At 37.4% G+C, this 19,954-nt stretch overlaps 8 protein-coding genes across 8 annotated transcripts; 4 read left to right on the top strand and 4 right to left on the bottom strand.

The window, feature by feature from the left end:
• Positions 1–8: 8 nt before the first annotated feature.
• B0P05DRAFT_560298 (uncharacterized protein) lies at positions 9–2,380 on the bottom strand. Its single transcript, XM_051580357.1, has 4 exons — positions 2,306–2,380; positions 1,139–2,258; positions 1,053–1,085; positions 9–1,008 (listed from the first exon to the last, which is right to left on the bottom strand). The coding sequence occupies exons 1-4, from the start codon at positions 2,372–2,374 to the stop codon at positions 167–169; spliced, it is 2,064 nt and encodes a 687-aa protein (XP_051430482.1). The 5' UTR covers positions 2,375–2,380; the 3' UTR covers positions 9–166.
• On the bottom strand, positions 2,381–3,580 carry B0P05DRAFT_560293 (uncharacterized protein). The gene is made up of 7 exons (XM_051580356.1): positions 3,391–3,580; positions 3,305–3,334; positions 3,209–3,253; positions 3,105–3,159; positions 2,970–3,060; positions 2,621–2,922; positions 2,381–2,580 (listed from the first exon to the last, which is right to left on the bottom strand). The coding sequence occupies exons 1-7, from the start codon at positions 3,558–3,560 to the stop codon at positions 2,404–2,406; spliced, it is 870 nt and encodes a 289-aa protein (XP_051430481.1). The 5' UTR covers positions 3,561–3,580; the 3' UTR covers positions 2,381–2,403.
• Positions 3,581–3,746: 166 nt separating this feature from the next.
• B0P05DRAFT_641170 (ras guanine nucleotide exchange factor domain-containing protein) lies at positions 3,747–6,054 on the top strand (the record flags this gene model as incomplete). The annotated part of the gene is made up of 7 exons (XM_051583762.1): positions 3,747–3,760; positions 3,813–3,998; positions 4,044–4,231; positions 4,274–4,409; positions 4,458–5,034; positions 5,089–5,464; positions 5,517–6,054. The coding sequence occupies 7 exons, from the start codon at positions 3,747–3,749 to the stop codon at positions 5,810–5,812; spliced, it is 1,773 nt and encodes a 590-aa protein (XP_051430479.1). The 3' UTR covers positions 5,813–6,054.
• B0P05DRAFT_440670 (uncharacterized protein) lies at positions 5,874–6,026 on the bottom strand (the record flags this gene model as incomplete). Its single annotated transcript, XM_051573752.1, has 1 exon — positions 5,874–6,026. A coding segment is annotated over one exon (153 nt), but the record flags the coding sequence as incomplete, so codon positions are not given.
• B0P05DRAFT_560280 (beta-lactamase-like protein) lies at positions 6,014–9,157 on the top strand. Its single transcript, XM_051580355.1, has 8 exons — positions 6,014–6,338; positions 6,382–6,647; positions 6,693–6,956; positions 7,003–7,967; positions 8,020–8,199; positions 8,249–8,431; positions 8,478–8,714; positions 8,763–9,157. Exons 1-8 carry the CDS (start codon positions 6,190–6,192, stop codon positions 8,853–8,855), a joined length of 2,337 nt encoding a protein of 778 aa, XP_051430478.1. The 5' UTR covers positions 6,014–6,189; the 3' UTR covers positions 8,856–9,157.
• A 3,499-nt stretch (positions 9,158–12,656) lies between these two features.
• Positions 12,657–13,659, top strand: B0P05DRAFT_479171 (mitochondrial carrier domain-containing protein; the record flags this gene model as incomplete). Its single annotated transcript, XM_051575057.1, has 3 exons — positions 12,657–12,975; positions 13,020–13,360; positions 13,405–13,659. 3 exons carry the CDS (start codon positions 12,657–12,659, stop codon positions 13,657–13,659), a joined length of 915 nt encoding a protein of 304 aa, XP_051430477.1.
• Positions 13,405–15,462, bottom strand: B0P05DRAFT_560248 (P-loop containing nucleoside triphosphate hydrolase protein). Its single transcript, XM_051580354.1, has 6 exons — positions 15,203–15,462; positions 14,988–15,154; positions 14,730–14,932; positions 13,955–14,679; positions 13,711–13,912; positions 13,405–13,638 (listed from the first exon to the last, which is right to left on the bottom strand). The coding sequence occupies exons 1-5, from the start codon at positions 15,410–15,412 to the stop codon at positions 13,712–13,714; spliced, it is 1,506 nt and encodes a 501-aa protein (XP_051430476.1). The 5' UTR covers positions 15,413–15,462; the 3' UTR covers positions 13,405–13,638; position 13,711.
• Positions 15,463–16,327: 865 nt separating this feature from the next.
• B0P05DRAFT_560240 (hexokinase-domain-containing protein) lies at positions 16,328–17,948 on the top strand. The gene is made up of 3 exons (XM_051580353.1): positions 16,328–16,555; positions 16,602–17,032; positions 17,082–17,948. Exons 1-3 carry the CDS (start codon positions 16,405–16,407, stop codon positions 17,862–17,864), a joined length of 1,365 nt encoding a protein of 454 aa, XP_051430475.1. The 5' UTR covers positions 16,328–16,404; the 3' UTR covers positions 17,865–17,948.
• The last annotated feature ends 2,006 nt before the right edge of the window (positions 17,949–19,954 follow it).

The raw sequence follows: 19,954 nt of genomic DNA, 5'->3' as shown, positions 1-19,954 counted from the left end.
GAGGAAAAGAAAGGTTGTGGTACAAAAATCACATCAAATTATAGCCTGTATTTTTTTATAGATGAGATGGGCCAATAATAATAACCCTTTTAAGAAATGTCGCATTATGTTGACAATTCTGAAATGGTCATTTTCATAATTATAGAATTCATGCTATCTATTTTTATTATGATTGAAAGTCACTAAAATGAACAAAAGGACAGTTACGAACACGACAAACACCACCTGCACTTTCAGCATTGCATAATTCAGTTCGCTTAGCTGGCTGAGAAGGTGCTGGTTGTGTATCAACATGATTGGGTATGGGTTTCGTTGCCTCTTTCAATAGATTCTCCTTGGACTGTGCTAATTCACGTACGATGCTAGAGACGCCCAAGGCACTTACAACAGATTGATAGGGTGTAAATGATGGTTTAGAAGTAGATTCTTTTGCAGGTGTTTGGTCATTCGAATGGTTTACAGATGTTTGCCTGTTTGATTTGTTCACAGGGTCTTGTTCTTCAACAGAATCAATGATTTGAATCATACGCTCAGGTGATATTTGTTTCTTTTTCATATAATACCTGGGTTCATATTTCTTTTTCATGTCATGCTTAGATTCATGCTTTTTGGGTTCTTGTTTCTTGTTTGATGACTCTGCCATTGGAAAAGGTGAAGATATTTGCTGAGGAGGCACCCGTTGGGGAGGCACCTGTTGAGGAGGCACCTGTTGAGAAGGCACTTGCTGAGGAGGCACTTGTTGAGAAATAATAGCAGGTGAAATAGTTTGAGATCGTAAAGGTAATCGATTAGGAAGCACGGCTGGTACATAGGGTCTCTCGGTTGATTGGGGCAAGAAACCTTGATTAAATGAGCCATCCATGGGTAATATAAAGGGCGGAACAAAGGGTTGGTGTATAGGTGGTGCAGGTGCATACAATGGGGCAAAAGACGATCCTTTTGTTTTTTGTTTCTTTTTCTGCTTTTTTGGAGGTGGTGGTGTTGCAATCAATTTAGGCTTCTTGAGGTCTATATATATCGGTAAGTATTTGATTTAGTCTGTACATTTTTACCTTGTGTTTCTTCTGGCCTCGCTCGCTTGTTATCTGTTTAGAAAGTCACATTTGGGTATCAAAAAGGGAAAGTAACTGAGGCTTACCTTGAGTTGTGCTCTCTTTGGGTTCTTCTTCTTCAAGAGATTTTGTGCTTTGCTTGGATTTGGGTGACAAGTAAGCAAAGTCCTCAATCACACGGTAAATATCGTATTGTGTTAAATCAAATGTGTCGTAGTCCAACATATCTGGATGACCATAATATTCAGGGCCTAAGAGCAAATGTTTAGTGGGAGTATACTTGCGTCCCTTTTTGAGTTGAACGATGGCAGGCATGTTCTCATCTTGGTCCAGGCGACGTATAAGCTTTTTGCGCAATTCTCGTGCATTGACTTCCTGGAACAATGATAGCTTATGATTTTTTGCATATTCCCATAAATCACACAATTGAATTTTCATTTGTCTTGGTGTGATTTTGCTTAATTGAAATGATTCCAAGATTTTCTTTCTAACTTCACTCTGTTTGATAGCTGGCATGACTTTTTGTTTCTTGGTCGATTTTTCTTTATGGTTTTTTTCTTCTTGCTTCACTGGCTTGTGTTCAGTAAGTTCTTTATTTTGTTCTGTTGGATTTTGTTCAGATGATTGTTCGTCTTTTTTAATACGTTCGCGTCGTTTGATTTCATCCTTGATCAAGACATCACTTGTTAAATTTTGAGGGTCAAAGTTGGCATATTGTTTTTGATAAGAACGAGATAATGGCTTCTCAGTCTGAGCAAGTGCCAATAAACTATGGCCCATATCTTTTTCTTTACCCTTTTTCTTCTTTGTGTCAGTGACCAAGATACTCTTGAGAGGTTGCTTTTTTCTCAGTCGAATTGAGTTGCGTACACTTTTCTCGAGTCGCTTAATCCGAAGGGCTTCTCTCTCTGCTTTTTTGTCCTGGAGTTGCTTTTGAAGAAAGTCTCCTTCTATGCGTTTCTTGCGTAGTTGTTCTTCTAGATCTCTTAACTGGCGTTCCAAGTCATGAGTCATTACTTCTATGGGTTCATCAGGTAGCGTGTCTGGTGCGGTCTTGAATGAATCGACAGATTCCGTGTCTGAGTCATCAATCGCAATAGGTTTTCGTGGTAAGAACGTTTCTACATGGGGTTGAATAGGTGTTTGATGTCGTTCTTGTTGTTGAATGTGGTGTCTTAATTGTTGAACCATGTTTTCATGAGGCAACTAAAGTCATGAGTATGTCTTTCTCTGTTTAGATACGGTTCACTTACTTGAAGTTCATCGTCAGAAGACACGTCCATATCTGAACCTTCATAATTGATAACAATAGGTCTTGTCATAATAGAACAAAAGAAAAAAAAATATTTATTTACAACTGCTTAAAAATAGATTGGAGATCACAATAAAATCGTAGTGATTGTAATGCTTTTTTTTCCTGTGGCGTAAGTTCAGGTTGAGTCGAACCACCATATTTTCTTTGTAATAGTGAGGAAATAAATTTGAATTTAGTATCTTCATAATCAAATGTGTCCATATACTCAGGTGCCTAATATTAAGTAAGATAATGACAGTGTATGTATGACTACCTTTTCTAGCACAGTGTCTTCTAAATCAGGTAATGTGGATTGCATAACTTCATTCAATAGAGCCATTCTTTCTCTATCAAGTCGACATGCTTTTAATCGACTGATGATATTTAAATGACTTGTTGCTATGGTACTGGTAGTAGTTGTTATGGTACTGGTAGTAGTTGTTATGGTACTGGTAGTAGTTGTTATGGTACTGGTAGTAGTTGTTATGGTTTCCGTTGGATTGGATGATATCCATCGATGTCTTAATCTGATCCATCTTCTTCTTCTCACAAAGGATCGAAAATGCTTGTAGTTCCCTTTTTATCTAAATCAGTCATTGGTCTATCAGATAATCCCTATTTACCATGCCACACTGCACCATGAAATTTAAGTGCATATTGCCATCCTGCTTCATCCACATCTTCAGTCATGTCAATCATCCAATCCTTACTAATCTACACAACTAAGTCTATAGGTCTATGTCTTCTGTGTATCTTACCCATTCCCATGTAGGATCTGGTAATTGATAATTCTCGATATTCATGGGTGTAAATCTAAATAGAAGCGATCAATAGAGCCATCTACAATGCCATTGAATCTTACCTCATATCTGCATCACACCATGGATTAGGGTCGAATTGTAATAGACTATAAGTTATGTTCATCAGGCCATGGATGAGTGTTATGCTTAGAACTTACGTCTTTGAACTATAGCCTACTGCTAATGATCTAGAGATAGATACATGAGTCCATCATGATAGAGTTACACACACACACACACATACCCTCTTTGACATTCATAAAGAACGTCATAGGCATATTCTTCCGTCTTTGGGTCATGAGGAGGAAGTGCTGGTAAGACAACAGAATGCTTTTGAGACTTATTTATTCGTGGTTTATGCACAAGTTCTCTTATGGACTTTCTTATCCGAAATGGGGAAGGCTCGAGTGTCATCTAGTAAAAAAAAAAAAGGGAGGATATAATAAAAAAAAAAAAAAAGAATAAAAAGGGAAATGAATCTAAACAAAAACTCCTGTTTATAAACGTCACAATAAACAAACAATTAACAATGCCCTTTCTCTCTCTCTCTCTCTCTCTCTCTCTCTCTCTCTCTTTCCTCTCTCTCTCTTTCTCTAATTGATGAAACCTGAAAAGTAAGCCCACCAAGTAAAAAAAAAAAAAAAAAGCTAAATAAGAGATATATAGGAGGCGCTCTAAATCATTGGACGATATTAAGCTTAAAGAAAACCGTCTTTCATGCTACCAAAACACAAGTTCACCCGTAGTGACATTGATCAAAAGGCATAGTTTACGTGAATTAAACACAACAGAATACATGCGTATGGCAACTATCTATGGCTGGGTGACTGTGACAAGAAAACAACCTGAACAGTAAGCTCTCCTCTTCTTTGATTACATTCCTCATATAGGTTTTAGTACGCATGTACCTGTCATGAACTTATTTCAATCCAAGACAGAACCATCTCCACCCATTGAGAATGATCCTCATATCTTTGATTTATTATCCATCGATAATGATTGCTGTATTCATTATGGTAAATCAGACCGTACAGTGACTTCTGCTCTTGTCGAGAAATTGATCGAGAAACTCACGCGAGAGATAGGTAATCAAAGCATGCCATCGACTTCTTTTACTCATTGTGTAGACAATGAATTCTTGATGGATTTCTTTCTTGTGTTCAGGCAATTTCTGACGCCTATTAAATTATGCAAACTATTGATTTTAAGGTTTCGGTGGGCCTTGTTGGAAGATACAGATCAGCGTCGATTAATACGAATAAGGTAAGTGTAAATTGATATTGGTACTCGAAATCAACTCCTTGAATCAAGAACTTTTGTTGTGATTCGTCATTGGTTGACTCATTACTGGACATTTGATTTTCTCGGGTCAAGGACACTTCGGTTCATGCTGTCGACTTTCTTAACTCAGTTACAGACACACCCACTGATTCTCGCCTCACCCAGAGATGAACGTATCATCAAGAACTTAAGGACAGTATTCAAGAGACAACGGAAACACTACTCAGAAACACACCGAAAAGACAGTGCTATCAGTATATCCACTGTGCCTGTGCCTAAATGGACATCTAAAATGAGACATTCGATTCGAAAGACTTGGGAAGACGATAGTAAACATACTCGGTTATTGGCCTATCTCACACCTTCACAACCGAGTTCGACTGTGACAACAGGCTATAAATCCATTATACTTCAGTATCGATCTGAAATCATGGCTCAACAGTTTTGTCTGATTGAACAGGTCATGTTACAAAACGTGACTTGGGATGAATTGGTTGAATTAAGATGGCGAAAACGATCTTCTAAACGACAATCATTTGTGATTGATATGGCCACACTAAGTCAAGAATCAGACGGAGTAGATCAAATGATTGCTTATTTCAATACGGCAAGTACCTATAGAATGACAAGACATGTTATTGAACGCATTTATTTATCATAGATTTGTCAATGGGTGGCTTCAGAAATTGTACGCTCTCAACAATCAGATATTCGCATCAAAGTGATTGAAAAATTTATTCGGATTGCACTGAAATGCTATCAGCACAGGAATTATAGTACTATGATGCAAATCTTGTTAGGTCTACAATCACCTGCTGTTTCTCGGTTAGAAAAGACATGGCAAAAAGTAAATCATTGCGAAATCGAGCTATTTAACCAACTGAAAGAAATGGCCAAGCCATTTCGAAACTGGAAGAACGTAAGGGATTGCATGACAGAAGCTGTTGAAGAGATTGCTGAATCTTTTGCTGTCGAAAGTGTCTTGACCAAGAGTCAAACCACATTGGATCACAAACAAGGCTGTATTCCTTTTCTCGGTAATGTATAAGCTATGAATAGACACCCTATGCTGACATGTTAATACGATAGGCTTATATTTATCTGACTTGGTATTTGTGGCCGAACTTCCTACTTTTATTCAATCCAGTTGCTCAGACAATCATGATAATATTCGAGATAACCAGTTATGCGAAAGACTAAACCATCATTTAGTCAATTACAACAAGTTTCGTATCACTGCTTCTGTAGTGAAACATGTTTTGGCTTTCCAAGTCCTTTCCCGAACTTATAAATTCAAAATCCAGCATGATCTCTATACACAACTCCAGTCATTGTCTTTGTTAGATAATGCGCAGGTTAGAGAAGCAAGTCTAAAATGTGAATAAATGACACTTTTTTTTTTTATTTTCTGGATGCAACAAGTTCTTTACTGCCTGCATTATTTGCGTTTCTAGTAAAACAATCTCGAAAAGCCTTCATTTCTTCTTGGCATTGACGCCAATCTTTTGTATCATAAAAGCATAATTGAAGTGCTTCATTCTCTTCAAAGCAACCAGTTTTTTTTATTCTTGCATTATAGGGTTCTTCTTCTTCTTCTTCTTCCTCTTCTTTATGTTTGTTTTCTGACATGATAAAAAGATAAAAAAAAAAGAATTCATGCACAGGGTATGGCTTTAAAAAAATACACGCTAGTACGGTCACATTCTGAAAAAAAGGGCACGGCTTTTTTTCTTTTTGTATTTTTCGTCTTTTGTCTTTGGTAATGACAAGTTATATCAAGTTCACACCCATTTCAGGTGCCAAAAATGAAGATCCTTTATGTTATTTATTAGAAATTGATGAAGTTAAGATCTTATTGGACTGTGGATGGTCAGATACGTTTCATGTCGATGATTTAGCCAATTTGAAAAAGTAATCATTTCAATTCGCGTTCATGGACTCATTCACTCTATAGAGTAGCAAAGCAGATTGACGCACTTGTGATATCCCATTCAGATCTATCTCATTTGGGTGCTTATCCTTATGCCCGTAGTCATCTTGGCATGACTTGTCCTGTCTATTCCACGATTCCTGTGGCCAACATGGGCAAGATGTGCATGTATGATATGTATCAATCCAAGACCAATGAAATGGAGTTTGAAGCGTTTAGTTTAGAAGATGTCGATAATGCATTTGATAAAATTACGCCCCTTCGATATTCACAACCCTTCTCTTTAACTGGTATAGCTTAAACTTGTTGTTTGCCGACGACTTATTTCTATTTAGGCAAATGTCAAGGTATTACCATTACAGCTTATGCAGCAGCACATACGATTGGTGGTACAATATGGAAAATCAAACAAGATACAGAGGAAATAGTCTATGCAGTTGATTTCAATCATAGAAAAGAACATCATTTAGATGGAACTGTATTGCATTCAGGTGGTGTTGTATTGGATGCCCTTGTACGTCCTTCCTTATTGATCACAGATGCCTATAATTCACAAGTTGTGCATCCAGCCAGAAAAGACAGATATGCCGCTATGTTTGGTAAGCCATTTAGATCTCCATTTATATACTTACGGTCTGTGTATAGATACCATGCTTCAATCTTTAAAACAAGGCGGTTCTGTACTCTTACCTACAGACTCTTCAGCCCGTGTGCTTGAACTTTCTTATTTACTCGACCAATACTGGACACAACATCAATACAATTATCCATTGATTATGCTGTCCAACACAAGTTATCATACAGCTCATTTTGCCAAAAGTATGTTGGAATGGATGGGAGAAGAATTCACCAAACACTTTTCACAAACAAGAGAGAATCCTTATGAGTTCAAATACCTTCGACTGTGTCACAAGATACAAGACCTTGATCTTCACCCAGGACCTAAAGTGGTCATTGCCAGCCATCATAGTCTAGAAACAGGTTTTGCTCGTGACTTGTTTATTCAATGGATGACATTGCCTGTAGGCATCCAAAGCATACAACACAACACACTGATCTTGACTGACAGATCAGGGCCTGGTTCATTAGCACGCCACTTGTATGATGATTGGAATCAACAGACAAGTGCCACCCAAGTCACTCCACATCGCCACAAGACACCTGTTCAGCCAGCCATCGAATACCATACCACGTTGGACCTGACGGTGTATAAGCGAGTGCCTCTTGAAGGGGCTGAATTGATGGCATTTGAAGCCAACCAACGAGCTAAAGCAGAAAGAGATGCAGCTCAAGCAGCCATGATTGCACGAAGCAAGACCATCATGGAAGATGATGAGTCTGATTCTTCTGACTTGGATGATGGGGATGATAACATGGAAGATTTACTGACCAAGCAATTTGACCTTTATGTGCGTGATGCTGGTAAATCAGGAGGTTTCTTTAAACAGACACAGAGTTATCGCATGTTTCCCTATCTTGAGAAGCGTAAAAAGATTGATGATTATGGTGAAGCTATTCAAGTGGAGCATTATATGAAGGCATCAGATTTTGAGAGAATAGAGCAAGAGAAAAAAAATCTAGATGAAGGAGCCAATTTTGCTAAAGAAGATGTAAGCTTCTATAGTACACATTACTATGGTAGCTTATTCTGTATGTATTTAGGAAATGATGCTCGATATTGATGAACCATTACTGCCAGGAAGAGATGAATCGCCTACCAAATATACCTCAACAAACGAAAAATTGCAAGTGCAATGTGTATTAAGATATGTAGATTTAGAAGGTCTTTCAGATGGTCGATCCATGAAGACCATTTTACCACAAATTGCTCCTCGAAAACTGGTATTTATTGAACAGACTAACAATCCAGTTTCTCATGTACATTGAATAGATCATCGTTCATGGTTCAAAAGCATCTACAGAAGACCTTGCCAATGCTTTCCAAGGCACAGACCATTTTACAAAGGAAATCTTTACACCTTCTGTGAGCGAAGTCTTGAACGTATCTGCTGCTACCAATATCTACCGCATCAAACTAACAGATAGCATGGTCAGCTCACTTCGGTTCTCCAAGGCAAGTCCACAAAAAAAAAAGACATGTTACTGATCAATGACAATAGCTGGATGATTATGAACTGGCACGGGTGGTTGGTCGTATTCATTTCCCTGATGACTCCACAACGCCTTCTCTTGATGTTGCTTCTGCAGAAGAAGAAGATATCAAGTTTGAACCTTCTGTGTTTGTGGGTGATGTTCGTCTATCTGAATTCAGAAAAGTCTTACAAGCAGAAGGTATTCAAGCTGAATTTAAAGGAGAGGGTATTCTTGTCTGTAATGATCAAGTAGCTGTTCGAAAGGTAATGTGTTTGTATCTCAGACAATCAGAGACTCATTTATATCTATAGACGGGCACAGGCCAATTATTAGTGGAAGGTGCATTGTCTGTAGATTATTACAAGATTCGTTCTTTATTGTACTCTCAACATGCTATTTTATAAGAAAAAAAAATTAAAGTTAACTCTAATCCATGAGAGCAATTGAAAAAGTGGGGGGAGGGGGAGGAAAAAGGAGCAAATGCAGATAAAGAAAAAGAGATGGGCAGTAATGGACCATGTATCTTCTTTTATGCTGATAAACACTCTTTGATTCTCCGTTTCTAAATTAATGCTCACCCACTTTTGCGTATGTTTGTATAGACAGAGATCTCTGGACTGAGACTTCCTAATGAAACATTATTGATATTACTATACTTTTCAACCAATTCACATTAAAAGTAAGCCTTAGCTTTGTGTGATTTAACATGCGAATAGTGAGTCAAAGGATATCAGTAGAACAAGTATCAACATATATATATATATATATATATATATGCATAAGCGTTCTCCAAAGGGCTTGGGTAAAGTAAGTAAAAACTATAGACCGCGATATATCTACTACTAATGATGACAATACTACTACAAAAGAGAAAAACAAAGTACATCCAATCTTTGGAATAAACATAGAATCAAAGCAAAAGACGTCTTTTTTTTTCTTTTTTTTTTCTTTTTTCATAGAACTTGTCAGGCTTTTAATTTGATAGATTTGTTCATCACTTTTAACACCTTTATATTTTTCTTATAGATTCTATCTATCCATATATGCAACTTTATACCTGTTAGAAGGCTCAATCTGCTTACTTATGCATGCATAACCCTAAGTTTCTTGCTATCATTTGGTGTACAACAAGCAACTTTATAATGCATCTAATAAGAAAATAACACAAAGGCCATTTGTTCATGCATCTCTTAAAGTGGCCAATCTCTTAAAGTAGCCAAGGCAACAGATTGATTGGCTAAGCCACCTGACTTCGAATATGGTATTTTTATTTCCAGAAAAAATTTTTTCTTTTTCAAACCCTTGTCTTTTATTTTTACATTGTTGTCAAAATAAAGACCATATTGCTCAGGGTAACCAAACTCTTGTCTAGCTAACCTATGGAACTAAAAGAGTGCTACCTTCCAGCCGTGTAGCTGTATCTGTTCAGTGTTTTGCTTTTTTGGCGCTGTTTGGATATGACGTTGTACTAAGACCTGTGTAACCAAAAGCTGGGGACAATAGCGATTGTTTATACACGTACGTACTAATTGGCTGCAGAGATCAGGTTTTTGGGTTTACTGATTCTCAATATATAGATACTTGTACTCCGGGGTACTTGTATACACAAAGGGAAAAAAGAATGCGTAGTGTCCGCCTTCTATAGTAGCATTCATGCATACAAAGACAGAAGACTAGCCATCTTTTGTCTCAAGATTGGGTTTAGCGTTGCCTGATACTCTGTTCAAGAGAGTGATTAGCTCTTGTTCAGAAAAAGAAATCTATTTGTTCAAGTCTGGTCAGCTTGTTCAAACTACTGCAAATACTTGTACTTCGGGGTACTTGTATACACAAAGGGAAAAAAAGAATGCGCAGTAGCATTCATACATACAAAGACAGAAGACTAGCTATCTTTTGTCTCAAGATTGGGTTTAGCGTTGCCTAATATTCTGTTCAAGAGAGTGATTAGCTCTTGTTCAGAAAAGAGATGCATTTGTTCAAGTCTGGTCAGCTTGCTCAAACTACTGCAAATACTTGTACTTCGGGGTACTTGTATACACAAAGGGAAAAAAGAAGGCATGGTGCCACTTTCTAGGCTGAAACTGGTGTTTCTCTATCGACAAGGCTTTCTCTCAGGTGTCTCCAAGGTTACTCAGCAAGTCTCAAGGTCAATCAAAAATGGCTCTCATGGCTCAGTGGATATCTAGTAAGTATCTTCCAATGGTATTAAAAGTATAATACACTAAAGTCCTTTTGTTTAGGTGTTTGCAAGGCTGGTCATCAAGGTCTGTTACTGGTCCAAGACTGACTCTCTCCCTGGTTCTACCCTGTTATGGTTAGCAAGCTCAAGATCCCTAGGTATACTCTACTTATGGTGGTGTCTAAGGCGTCTCCAAGGTTGGTCATCATGGTGTGTTACTGGTGCAAGACTGTCTCCCTTTGATTCTGGTTCTTTCAAGCGTTTCAAGGTATCCATTGAAGGACTCAACAGATCTTCGCAATGCCGTCTGCTTTCTTCAGCCTTGTCTGTTTGAGAGTCTGATCAGCTCTTGTGCAGGCAAGAAGAGGGTTTGGTTAGGCTTGATCATCCTAATCAAATCCACAATATGTTTGTGCTGTGTATACCAAATTCCTTTTTGTTTTTTACTAGCGTGTCCCCCCTCCTTCCCATCTCTACTTTTCTTTTCTTTTTTGTTGTGTTGTGGTTTAACTGTTGAAAAAGTAGGTGCATTTCTTCGTTTATGTTGTTTTTCTTTTCTTGGACTGAAGAAGGTTTTGTCTGGTGTCTTTAATGTAAGTAATAGTTGTCTTTTTCTTGTTTTACAGTCAGTGCTTGTAGTTGACTAGATCTTGTGCTTGCGCATTGTCTATTCATCTTTAGTTATTGGCAAAAACAGTCTTAAATAAAAGTAATGGGTTGAATCCACTTGTATAACTGCTTTATCCACTCACCTCTGTTGCTTTATTGTTGTCTTTTATTGTTAGTGCGAGTTGATCAGAGTACAGTTCACTTATTGAACTACAGCGATGTTGCTTTGATTGTACTATGCCATTACGTTTTGCTTTTGTGAATCTGTTGTCTAGTCTTTGTAACAACTGGATCAAAACGCGATTATGGTTTGTGAATGTCAATAAAAAAGAAATGATATTCAAAAGCAGCGAATACATACTAGAAAAAGAAAATTGGGTTTGAAATACGGAACAAGACATCCATCATTAGTTATACTTTAGTCTCAAGAGTGCCATGTACTATAGCAAATCCTACTAGAGTGCGTTTTGTGTATTGAATGATACATAATTAAGTACGCACTTACTTATTAATGTCTATTAAAGAGCCTCTTTTATACTGATAACAGTGTACAATAAACTTTGAATGGAGATTTGAAGGCAATACTCAAATTAAGTCGCCTTTTTCATCTTGGTAAACTCGTTTTCTTTTCCTCAAAAATACCTAAAGATGACCTTGGCTTATTTCGGTTGGATCAGACCTATAGCACAACTGTTTAGCAAACACATTTACCAAAAACTAGAGCCTCTGATGCACGTTTCGAGTATTTATGCTTGTCGATAGCTCTATTTTTTGTCTTGAAGCGTCAAAAAGAAGATTGAGAGTTGTCAAACGAGCTTTTTCATGGGTAATACCCTTTGCTCAAAAGGTCATTTTGACCATTTTTTACAAGTTGTTTTTTTTTGCCTAAATCAATTCCAAAAGTACCATGGATGCTATTGAACATGTATTGTACACATTTAGAGCATTTGTGTGTACAGAAAAAGGTTTATACTACCTTTGTATGTCTGGAAAAAAGAACAAAATCTGTATGAATTGTCGTCTTTTTTTTTTTTTTTTACTGTTGAAGCAAATGTTCACCTGCATTTTTTATTTCTTTTTTTTTATTAATATAGCTATTCTTATTTTGTCATTATTATTGACTTCTTGTATTGCTATTTCAGATGCTAAAGTTGGTCAGACAATTAATTTTGATCACAACCTGGTATTCAGTGGAAAGGAATCAATACATTTGTAGTGAGCTACTATATATATTAGGCGATAAAAAACCATGAACCATCACTTCAGGAACGACGTGACTGAACAATTTAAATCCCCCCCCCCCCGGGACACCCAACATACCTGACATCAAAAAAGTAAAAATTCCGCCTTTTGTTGTTTTGTTATCACCATGTTCATGGCCACACATAATAATAACACAGCTGTGACAGCGCCGACAATGAGAAACAAAACGTCTATTCAGTCACCTTTCTGGTTCGGAGGTGCTGCTTCTTGTTTAGCTACCTTTGTATCCCACCCTTTTGATCTCACCAAAGTCAGGCTTCAAACACTTAAAGTTGAATACACGTCTGTATGGTCAGAATTTAAGCTGTTGAGTCCCACTCGAATGTTCAAGACTATGTGGACTATCACAAGAACAGAAGGTTTGACAGCTTTGTATAGTGGGCTTTCTGCAAGTCTGTTGAGACAGGGTACATATTCAACTATACGCTTTGGCTTGTATGATCAATTTAAATGGTCTGTTGCTGGCGATCAAAGTAAGAAATCAGCATGATTTCTACATGTTAATACAGTATTCTAGAGCCTACAGTACGTCAATTGATCTTTTGTTCAACCATGGCTGGGGCATTAGGTGGTGCATTTGGCAACCCTAGTGATGTAGTCAATGTACGTATGCAAAACGATGGTCAATTGCCACCTAATCAGAGACGAAACTACAAGAATGTTATTGATGGAATGATAAGAATCAGTCGTGAAGAAGGGCCTCGTGTCTTGTTAAGAGGCATTGGCTCAAGTACACACAGAGCTATCTTAATCACTGTCTCTCAAATGTCAAGTTATGACATGTTTAAGCAACTCTTTGTTGATACACTTGCATACCGTGATGGTCTTATGGTTCATTTTGCTTCAAGTTTACTAGCAGTAAGTTGATCGTACTTTGGTCTTTACGTAACTCATTATGTTAGGGCCTTGTAGCAACTACTGTCTGCTCCCCTTTAGATGTTGTTAAGACACGTATCATGAGTGCACATATACATGATGGAAAACATCCAATTCGAATCATGGTTCATATGATAAAGACAGAAGGCGTTGGGTCTCTTTTCCGTGGCTGGATGCCTGCTTTTGTAAGACTAGGCCCACATACAATCGTGACATTTATTGTGTTGGAACAATTGAAAGAACGGCATAAACGTTACAAGCTATCTCAACCATCATTATAATTTGTATATAATCTTCTCTAGACTCTCTATGTATAATAAATGTATGTATACCTTAATTGACTTGGACACCACCAGGACCAAGCTTGAATCGTTTTGTAACAGCAAGAGGTATTTCGTCTTCATGGTGAGTGACCATGATTAGTGTTTGATCAGGTCTCATATGCTTCTCTAGCCATTCATTGACATTTTGAATCATTTTGTTATCCAAAGATTGAAAAGGCTCATCCCAAATGATCAAGTCAGGCATTTTTACCTAGACATATAAGAAAAAAAAAAGACATGTTGTTGCACCTACCAAAGAACGAACAAGCAAAACCATACGCTGTTCACCGGTAGACATATCCCGTAACTTACGATCCAACATGGTCTCTATTCCAAACTCATGAAACAATTGCTTGATTGTTGCCGTCTGTGTCTCGTTTATTGGACGGGGAACAACCACATCAAAAAAGCCTGTGCCAGCTGCTTCCAGAGCAGTCAACTGCTGGTTGAAATACAAATGAATTTCAGGACTCACCAATCCTACTCTTTCCTTGATTTCCCAGATGGATTCGCCTGTACCACGACGACGACCAAACAAAGACAGCTCATTGGCATAAGCTTGTGGATGATCGCCTGTTAAGAAGGACAAAAGCGTTGTCTTTCCCGACCCATTAGGCCCCAACAAAGCCCAACGTTCACCCTGACGAACAGTCCAGGTAATATCACGAAGGATGGGATTACCACTATAAGTCACCTTGACATTTTTCATTTCAACAATAGGTTTGTTTTGACTTGTATCCACTAATGGTGGACGAATGCGTTGACGCTTTTGCTGTTGCATGGCTTCTATTCTTTCTTGGTAATCTTCTGGTTTCCCTTGCCAATGGATAGTCATGTCTTTGAGTTCAATGACCTCAGTGGCCCAAGAAGGGAATTCATCTTGAGGTCTTAATACCAAAACGACAGGAACAGATGACCTTTCAGTCAGATTACCTAATACTTGGAGCAAATGTTGGCGGTGTTCCACATCCAACCCCACTATTTAACATGCGTGAGTTCAAACGGGAAAATCAAGAGTAGTACATTACTTAGGGGTTCATCCAAAACAAGCATGGAAGGACTTTTGAGCAATGCTCTTGCAATACGTGCACGTCGAGTTTGACCATTTGACAATTTGACAAAAGAGAGGGGTAATAAATGCTCAATATTTAGCTGCTTAGCTACTTCTTTCACTTTCTCTGGGTCATACTCTCCAAGATAATCATGCAAAGTCAAGTCATTGTCGGGATCGCTTTGAAAAATGCGGTAAGAACATGAGATAAATGGAACGCCTCTTTCTGGTGTACCTGAAATTAAATCTTTCCTGGTAGTAATGGTTACTGTAAGAAAATGATGCATTTTCTTTGAAATCGACAAGGTGAACATGATCAGATGCATAAGGTGACACAGATGGATCAATAATTGGCCATTTACCAGCGGACAAAGGTTGAATAGAATGTCGACCGGCGATTGTCTATAAGATTGATTGAATACCTGCGCTTTGTTATTTGCTTTTGCTTACTTCAGCTAAAGTTGTTTTGCCGGCACTCACGGGGCCCACAATGACAAGGCGTTCATTATCCTTGATAGTTAAGGAGAGATTTTTGAAAGCAGGTTCTTTTACACCAAACCGATGCACCTGCGCGTTTTCCAACTGAATCAAAGTTTTGCTTGAATAAAACCTTCTGATGGATACTCCAAATGCTAGATTCCTAAGAAGAAACTGACTCATAATAGTAATAACGCAAAAAAAAAGAGAGAGAAGAAAAAAAGTTTTAAAGATGAAATGTAATTAAAAAAAATCTACTTTTGATTTGATTGGTTATCATTTGGTTTGGTCAAAATGACTAGATGCCTCGGGTAAGAAATAGGATGACAGTAAGTCTTGTCTTTTTTTTACAAACACTTTTCTCTTGGTTTGACATAGTACAAAGTAGCAAAAGAGATGAAGCTCTCCTATATTTTATCAATTTTTGCATGTCCTACCTCAAATGTACGAATTTAACGCATGAAATAATGCAGATTTGATATTGAAATACCGAAATAACATCACACCGTTATTGTCAAACACTCCCATCCTCTACTGTGTCCATAACAGAGAATGCAGCAGACTATTTATAGGCTCATGGACATATAAATTAATTTGAAGACAAACGAATGAATCACGTGATTGCTTTGGTGAGTAAACACTCTGTTTATTCAACAGAAACGTTTATATGAACATGTTTTGTCCGAGAATCAAATGTGTTATAGGAAAAGAGAAATAAGCTGTTTATTTATTGTCAATGGACGAATTAGAAACAGTTTATTTGAGCAAAATGTTCCTCTGTAGAAACTCAAATGAGGCTTTTAAGCGAATCATTTTCTTTCGGAATGTAAACCACGAAAAAAAAGCAGTAGAGGTGGATGCCTGAGAAACAAAATACAGAAAAAAACTATTTTAGTACAAAAAAAAGAAAACCTTAGAATGATAAGAAAGTAAATGACTAAAAAATTGTTGAGAAAACTGCAAGATGGAAATCATGTCTTGCAAGTGAAAAAAGGGAAAACCTTGGACGAATTTTTCCCATTTACAATTTTACCCGCGTTTTGCAAAAAATAGATTGGATCACCGGGAATGTTGTCTCAAATAATGAAAAAGTCACCTTTTTTTTTCCACTTGTATAAATAGGATTTCTTTTTTCTTTCTCTGGTTTTCTTTTCCCTTTTTTCCTAAACTTTAAAATGGCTCCTGTCAATAACTCTGCCGAAGCTCAAGCTGCTGCTGCTCAAGTCGTCTTTGATCGTTTCAAGGTCACGACTGAAACCCTTAGGACTATTACTGATCAATTCGTGATTGAAATGGAGAAGGGTTTAGATCATCAAGGCGCCACAAGTAAAGTATAACCATGTTTAGATGACTCGAAATTGACCTAACATAGTCGCCATGATTCCTTCTTTTGTTGCTGGTCGTTGTACTGGTGAAGAAAAGGGTACTTTTATGGCTCTTGATTTGGGTGGTACCAATTTACGTGTCTGTCAAGTTACCTTGTTGGGTGGTGGTGAACATACTATTCACCAACAAAAATACGTTATTTCTGAAGAATTGAAGACTGGTCCTATGCGCCACCTTTGTGATTTCATTGCTGATTGTGTTGATAGCTTCTTGACCGAACACGGTTCAAGTGCTAGTCATGAAGTCATTCAATTGGGTTACACCTTCTCTTTCCCTGTCCTCCAAACCTCTATTAACCGCGGTGTGCTTAAGCAATGGACAAAGGGTTTCAACTGTTCTGGTGCTGTTGGTAAGGACGTCACTATCCTCCTTCAAGACTCTTTCCGTCGTAAGAACCTTAATGTCAACATTGCTGCTGTAAGTATCTAAAGAAAGAAAAAACAATAGACTGATAGAGAGACGATAGATTGTCAATGATACTGTTGGTACATTGATGGCTTATGCTTACAAGCACCCCAACACTACCATGGGTGTCATTTTGGGTACCGGTTTCAACGCTTCTTACTATGAAGACATGAGCAAGGTCAAGAAATGGACTGGTGACAAGACTTCAGAAATGGTCATTAACATGGAATGTGGTGCATTCGACATCGAACGTCGCGTCTTGCCTTTGACCGTCTATGACAACAAAATGGACCGTGAATCAGTCAATGTTCACCAACAACTTCATGAAAAGATGGTAGCCGGTATGTATCTTGGTGAAATTACACGTAACGCCATTCTTGATTTGGTTGATCAGTTATACTTGTTTGATGGCAAGTCTTCCAGAGAATTGAACAAGAACTGGAGCTTTGAGACTGCTTACATGTCTACTATTGAAGTGGATGAAACTCCTGAATTAAGCGACACGGCTCATATTTTGGAATCTGTCTTGAACATTCCTTCCACCACCTTGGCTGATCGTCAAATTGTGAAGCGTCTCTGTAACGCTGTCGGTCTTCGTGCTGCTCGTATTGCTGCTTGTCATATTGCAGGTGTGATGAGACACACTGGTAAAGTAGGCCAAGAAGCCATCATTGCTATTGATGGTTCTCTTTATGAATTCTATCCCAACTTTGAAAAGAATATGGGTCAAGCCTTAAGTGAAATTATTGGTGAGCAGGCTCGTTCTAAGGTCACTTTCGACCTTGCCAGAGATGGTTCTGGTCTTGGTGCCGCTATCATTGCTATGATTGCTGCTAGAAAGTAAGATGTTGACTCTTTCTTATTGTAACATAATTGTATTTTATTACCTCTTCTTTATTTTCAATAAAAAAAAATATATATATAAATATTCAGCCGTTTCCCAGTTCAGCGACCCTTAATTTGAGAACCAATTAGAATATTGCTTATGTGATGATTCCATGGAGTCAAATTACTTTTTTTTGCCAAGTTGTACCACACTTCATTTTGACTCGGGATCTCATTCATAAAAACCTTAATGATATGTAATATGACATCACTAACAAAAAAAAATGATACAGCTTTATCTCTTTCTCTCCTTTACTTTGCAATGAAATTTGATCAAGCTTCTACTGGGGTTTTCAGCAGATTTTGAGGAACATTTTGAAAATTATGGCAATCATTTTTATTTTTTATTGACAGAAAATCTTTATTGGATTTGGCAGTAACCTTAGTCAAATATGGCAATGCATACGAGATATATTTGGCAGGAATTGTTAAAGGGGGGGTTTTTTTTACAAATTCAAACAACTTTGAAAGAAACTTACTGAATGCTTTATCCATCCAATGCAATCTTATCGAGTAACTTCAGAGCATGATTCCATAATGCGTAGAATCAAGATGTTACTAGTGTCGAAAGGTGCCAAACTTTACCTTAAACCAAAACTCTATACTCATTAAGCTCACATATATTTCCTCTGTGGGCTTGTCTTCATCAATTGAAGAGTTTTGTTATCTCAAAGGTATAGTTCCATCATCTGTACCTCAAGAGTCATATGTAAAAGTTAGAAGGGAAAGTTATGGTTACTTGGTTACTGCCATTTTTAGGATTTGCTACCAAAATAATTAAGGAACTGAAAGTATATATTTCTGAGAACAAAGTGAGGTGTGCATCTTGAAAACAGGCATCTTGTGACTTGATGAAAATGTTACACATTCTGACTTGATACCAAGAATCGAGTATAATGAGACCATCTTAAGAAACGACATAAGCATCGATGTTGCTGATATAATGTAAGTAATAATGTTTAGCTCAAATGGGTATCTGTTTAACCTCCTGTAACAGAATGCTATAGGTCCCTGGATAGCATTCTGTTCTTGAGGAATATTTATAACATGAACCCCTATATAAAAAAAGTATTTGAGAGCACCGATCGCCCAGTGATCAAGTGAGTTCAACCGCTATTAAGCGACAGACTTGAAAAATTAACTTGATATCCATTAAACTTCGTCCGGTATCGGTTACCTGTTGAATTTCACCTGATAGCCTGACATCGGGCGAACAGCACTCCGATCAGGTTTTACAATGGACTTGACAACCGCTATCAGGTCAGTTTGATATCAGGTTGTTCAATTGAATTCAGTTATCGGTTGAATTTCACCTGATAGCTGGATATCGGCTGTAAATGATCGTTTTGAGGTCTTTTCAATCGATACATATTTGCATTTGATTCGCTTAATGTTTATTATGAAAACGTATGATTTATACTAGTTTTGTTTCCAATCATAATTATTTATTTACTTTTTCATACTACATTATTGGTCCCAATTCTATTAACCATGCTAACACTATTGGTATTAGCCCCCAGGCATTTTATTTACGCTTGTATTACTTGCTAATCCAATGTTTAACCTGTTGAGCCAGTAGCAATAGTATAGTCCAGCATACTTGCCTTCAGGCTCTTTTGTTGTTTCTTGACTTACCTTATTGTATAAGCTCATCCTGTTTAGTATTGACGTACATGGTCTTAATCCCTTTGCGCCAATGTATTATCTATGGTATAGAGTTAGTAAAGAGATCTCAAAAATATTCATTACTATAATATAATACCTTTGGGCTGGTGAAATGACATTATATGAGAGAATTAAAGACAGTGAGACATAAAAAGATATGATTAAGGCTCAAGAAAAAGATTAGATCATGTTAGAAGCAAAATGAACAATTTAAAGGCTAGAGCGATTGGTTGTTCCTATACGCTGAATAAAAGGGACATAGTCAACTTCTTCTCATTTACTACTATGGTTCAAACAGGAATGTTACACTACTCTAGTCATTTTTATAACTATCTTTATTCTCTTTGTTGCTTTTCTTTCTCTTGAGAATCTTTTATTATACTA

The sequence above is a fragment of the Gilbertella persicaria genome (genome assembly GCF_025201335.1).
Source record: "Gilbertella persicaria strain CBS 190.32 chromosome Unknown B0P05scaffold_57, whole genome shotgun sequence".
NCBI lineage: Eukaryota > Fungi > Mucoromycota > Mucoromycetes > Mucorales > Choanephoraceae > Gilbertella > Gilbertella persicaria.
This window is presented reverse-complemented; position numbering and strand designations above follow the sequence as displayed.

Excerpts from the sequence above, each read along its gene's own strand:
- B0P05DRAFT_560293 (XM_051580356.1), bottom strand. The coding sequence starts at position 3,560 with ATGACACTCGAGCCTTCCCCATTTCGGATAAGAAAGTCCATAAGAGAA. Across the intron at positions 3,160-3,208 it reads TGGTGTGATGCAGATATGAG|ATTTACACCCATGAATATCG; the intron begins GTAAGATTCAAT and ends GCTTCTATTTAG. Across the intron at positions 3,061-3,104 it reads CAGATCCTACATGGGAATGG|ATTAGTAAGGATTGGATGAT; the intron begins GTAAGATACACA and ends TTAGTTGTGTAG.
- B0P05DRAFT_560280 (XM_051580355.1), top strand. The coding sequence starts at position 6,190 with ATGACAAGTTATATCAAGTTCACACCCATTTCAGGTGCCAAAAATGAA. Across the intron at positions 6,339-6,381 it reads GATTTAGCCAATTTGAAAAA|AGTAGCAAAGCAGATTGACG; the intron begins GTAATCATTTCA and ends TTCACTCTATAG. Across the intron at positions 8,432-8,477 it reads GCTCACTTCGGTTCTCCAAG|CTGGATGATTATGAACTGGC; the intron begins GCAAGTCCACAA and ends CAATGACAATAG.
- B0P05DRAFT_560248 (XM_051580354.1), bottom strand. The coding sequence starts at position 15,412 with ATGAGTCAGTTTCTTCTTAGGAATCTAGCATTTGGAGTATCCATCAGA. Across the intron at positions 14,933-14,987 it reads CAGGAAAGATTTAATTTCAG|CGATCCCGACAATGACTTGA; the intron begins GTACACCAGAAA and ends CATTTTTCAAAG. Across the intron at positions 14,680-14,729 it reads TGTTTTGGATGAACCCCTAA|TGGGGTTGGATGTGGAACAC; the intron begins GTAATGTACTAC and ends CATGTTAAATAG.
- B0P05DRAFT_560240 (XM_051580353.1), top strand. The coding sequence starts at position 16,405 with ATGGCTCCTGTCAATAACTCTGCCGAAGCTCAAGCTGCTGCTGCTCAA. Across the intron at positions 16,556-16,601 it reads AGATCATCAAGGCGCCACAA|TCGCCATGATTCCTTCTTTT; the intron begins GTAAAGTATAAC and ends GACCTAACATAG. Across the intron at positions 17,033-17,081 it reads TTAATGTCAACATTGCTGCT|ATTGTCAATGATACTGTTGG; the intron begins GTAAGTATCTAA and ends GAGAGACGATAG.
- B0P05DRAFT_560298 (XM_051580357.1), bottom strand. The coding sequence starts at position 2,374 with ATGACAAGACCTATTGTTATCAATTATGAAGGTTCAGATATGGACGTG. Across the intron at positions 2,259-2,305 it reads CTTCTGACGATGAACTTCAA|TTGCCTCATGAAAACATGGT; the intron begins GTAAGTGAACCG and ends TCATGACTTTAG. Across the intron at positions 1,009-1,052 it reads GAGGCCAGAAGAAACACAAG|ACCTCAAGAAGCCTAAATTG; the intron begins GTAAAAATGTAC and ends CGATATATATAG.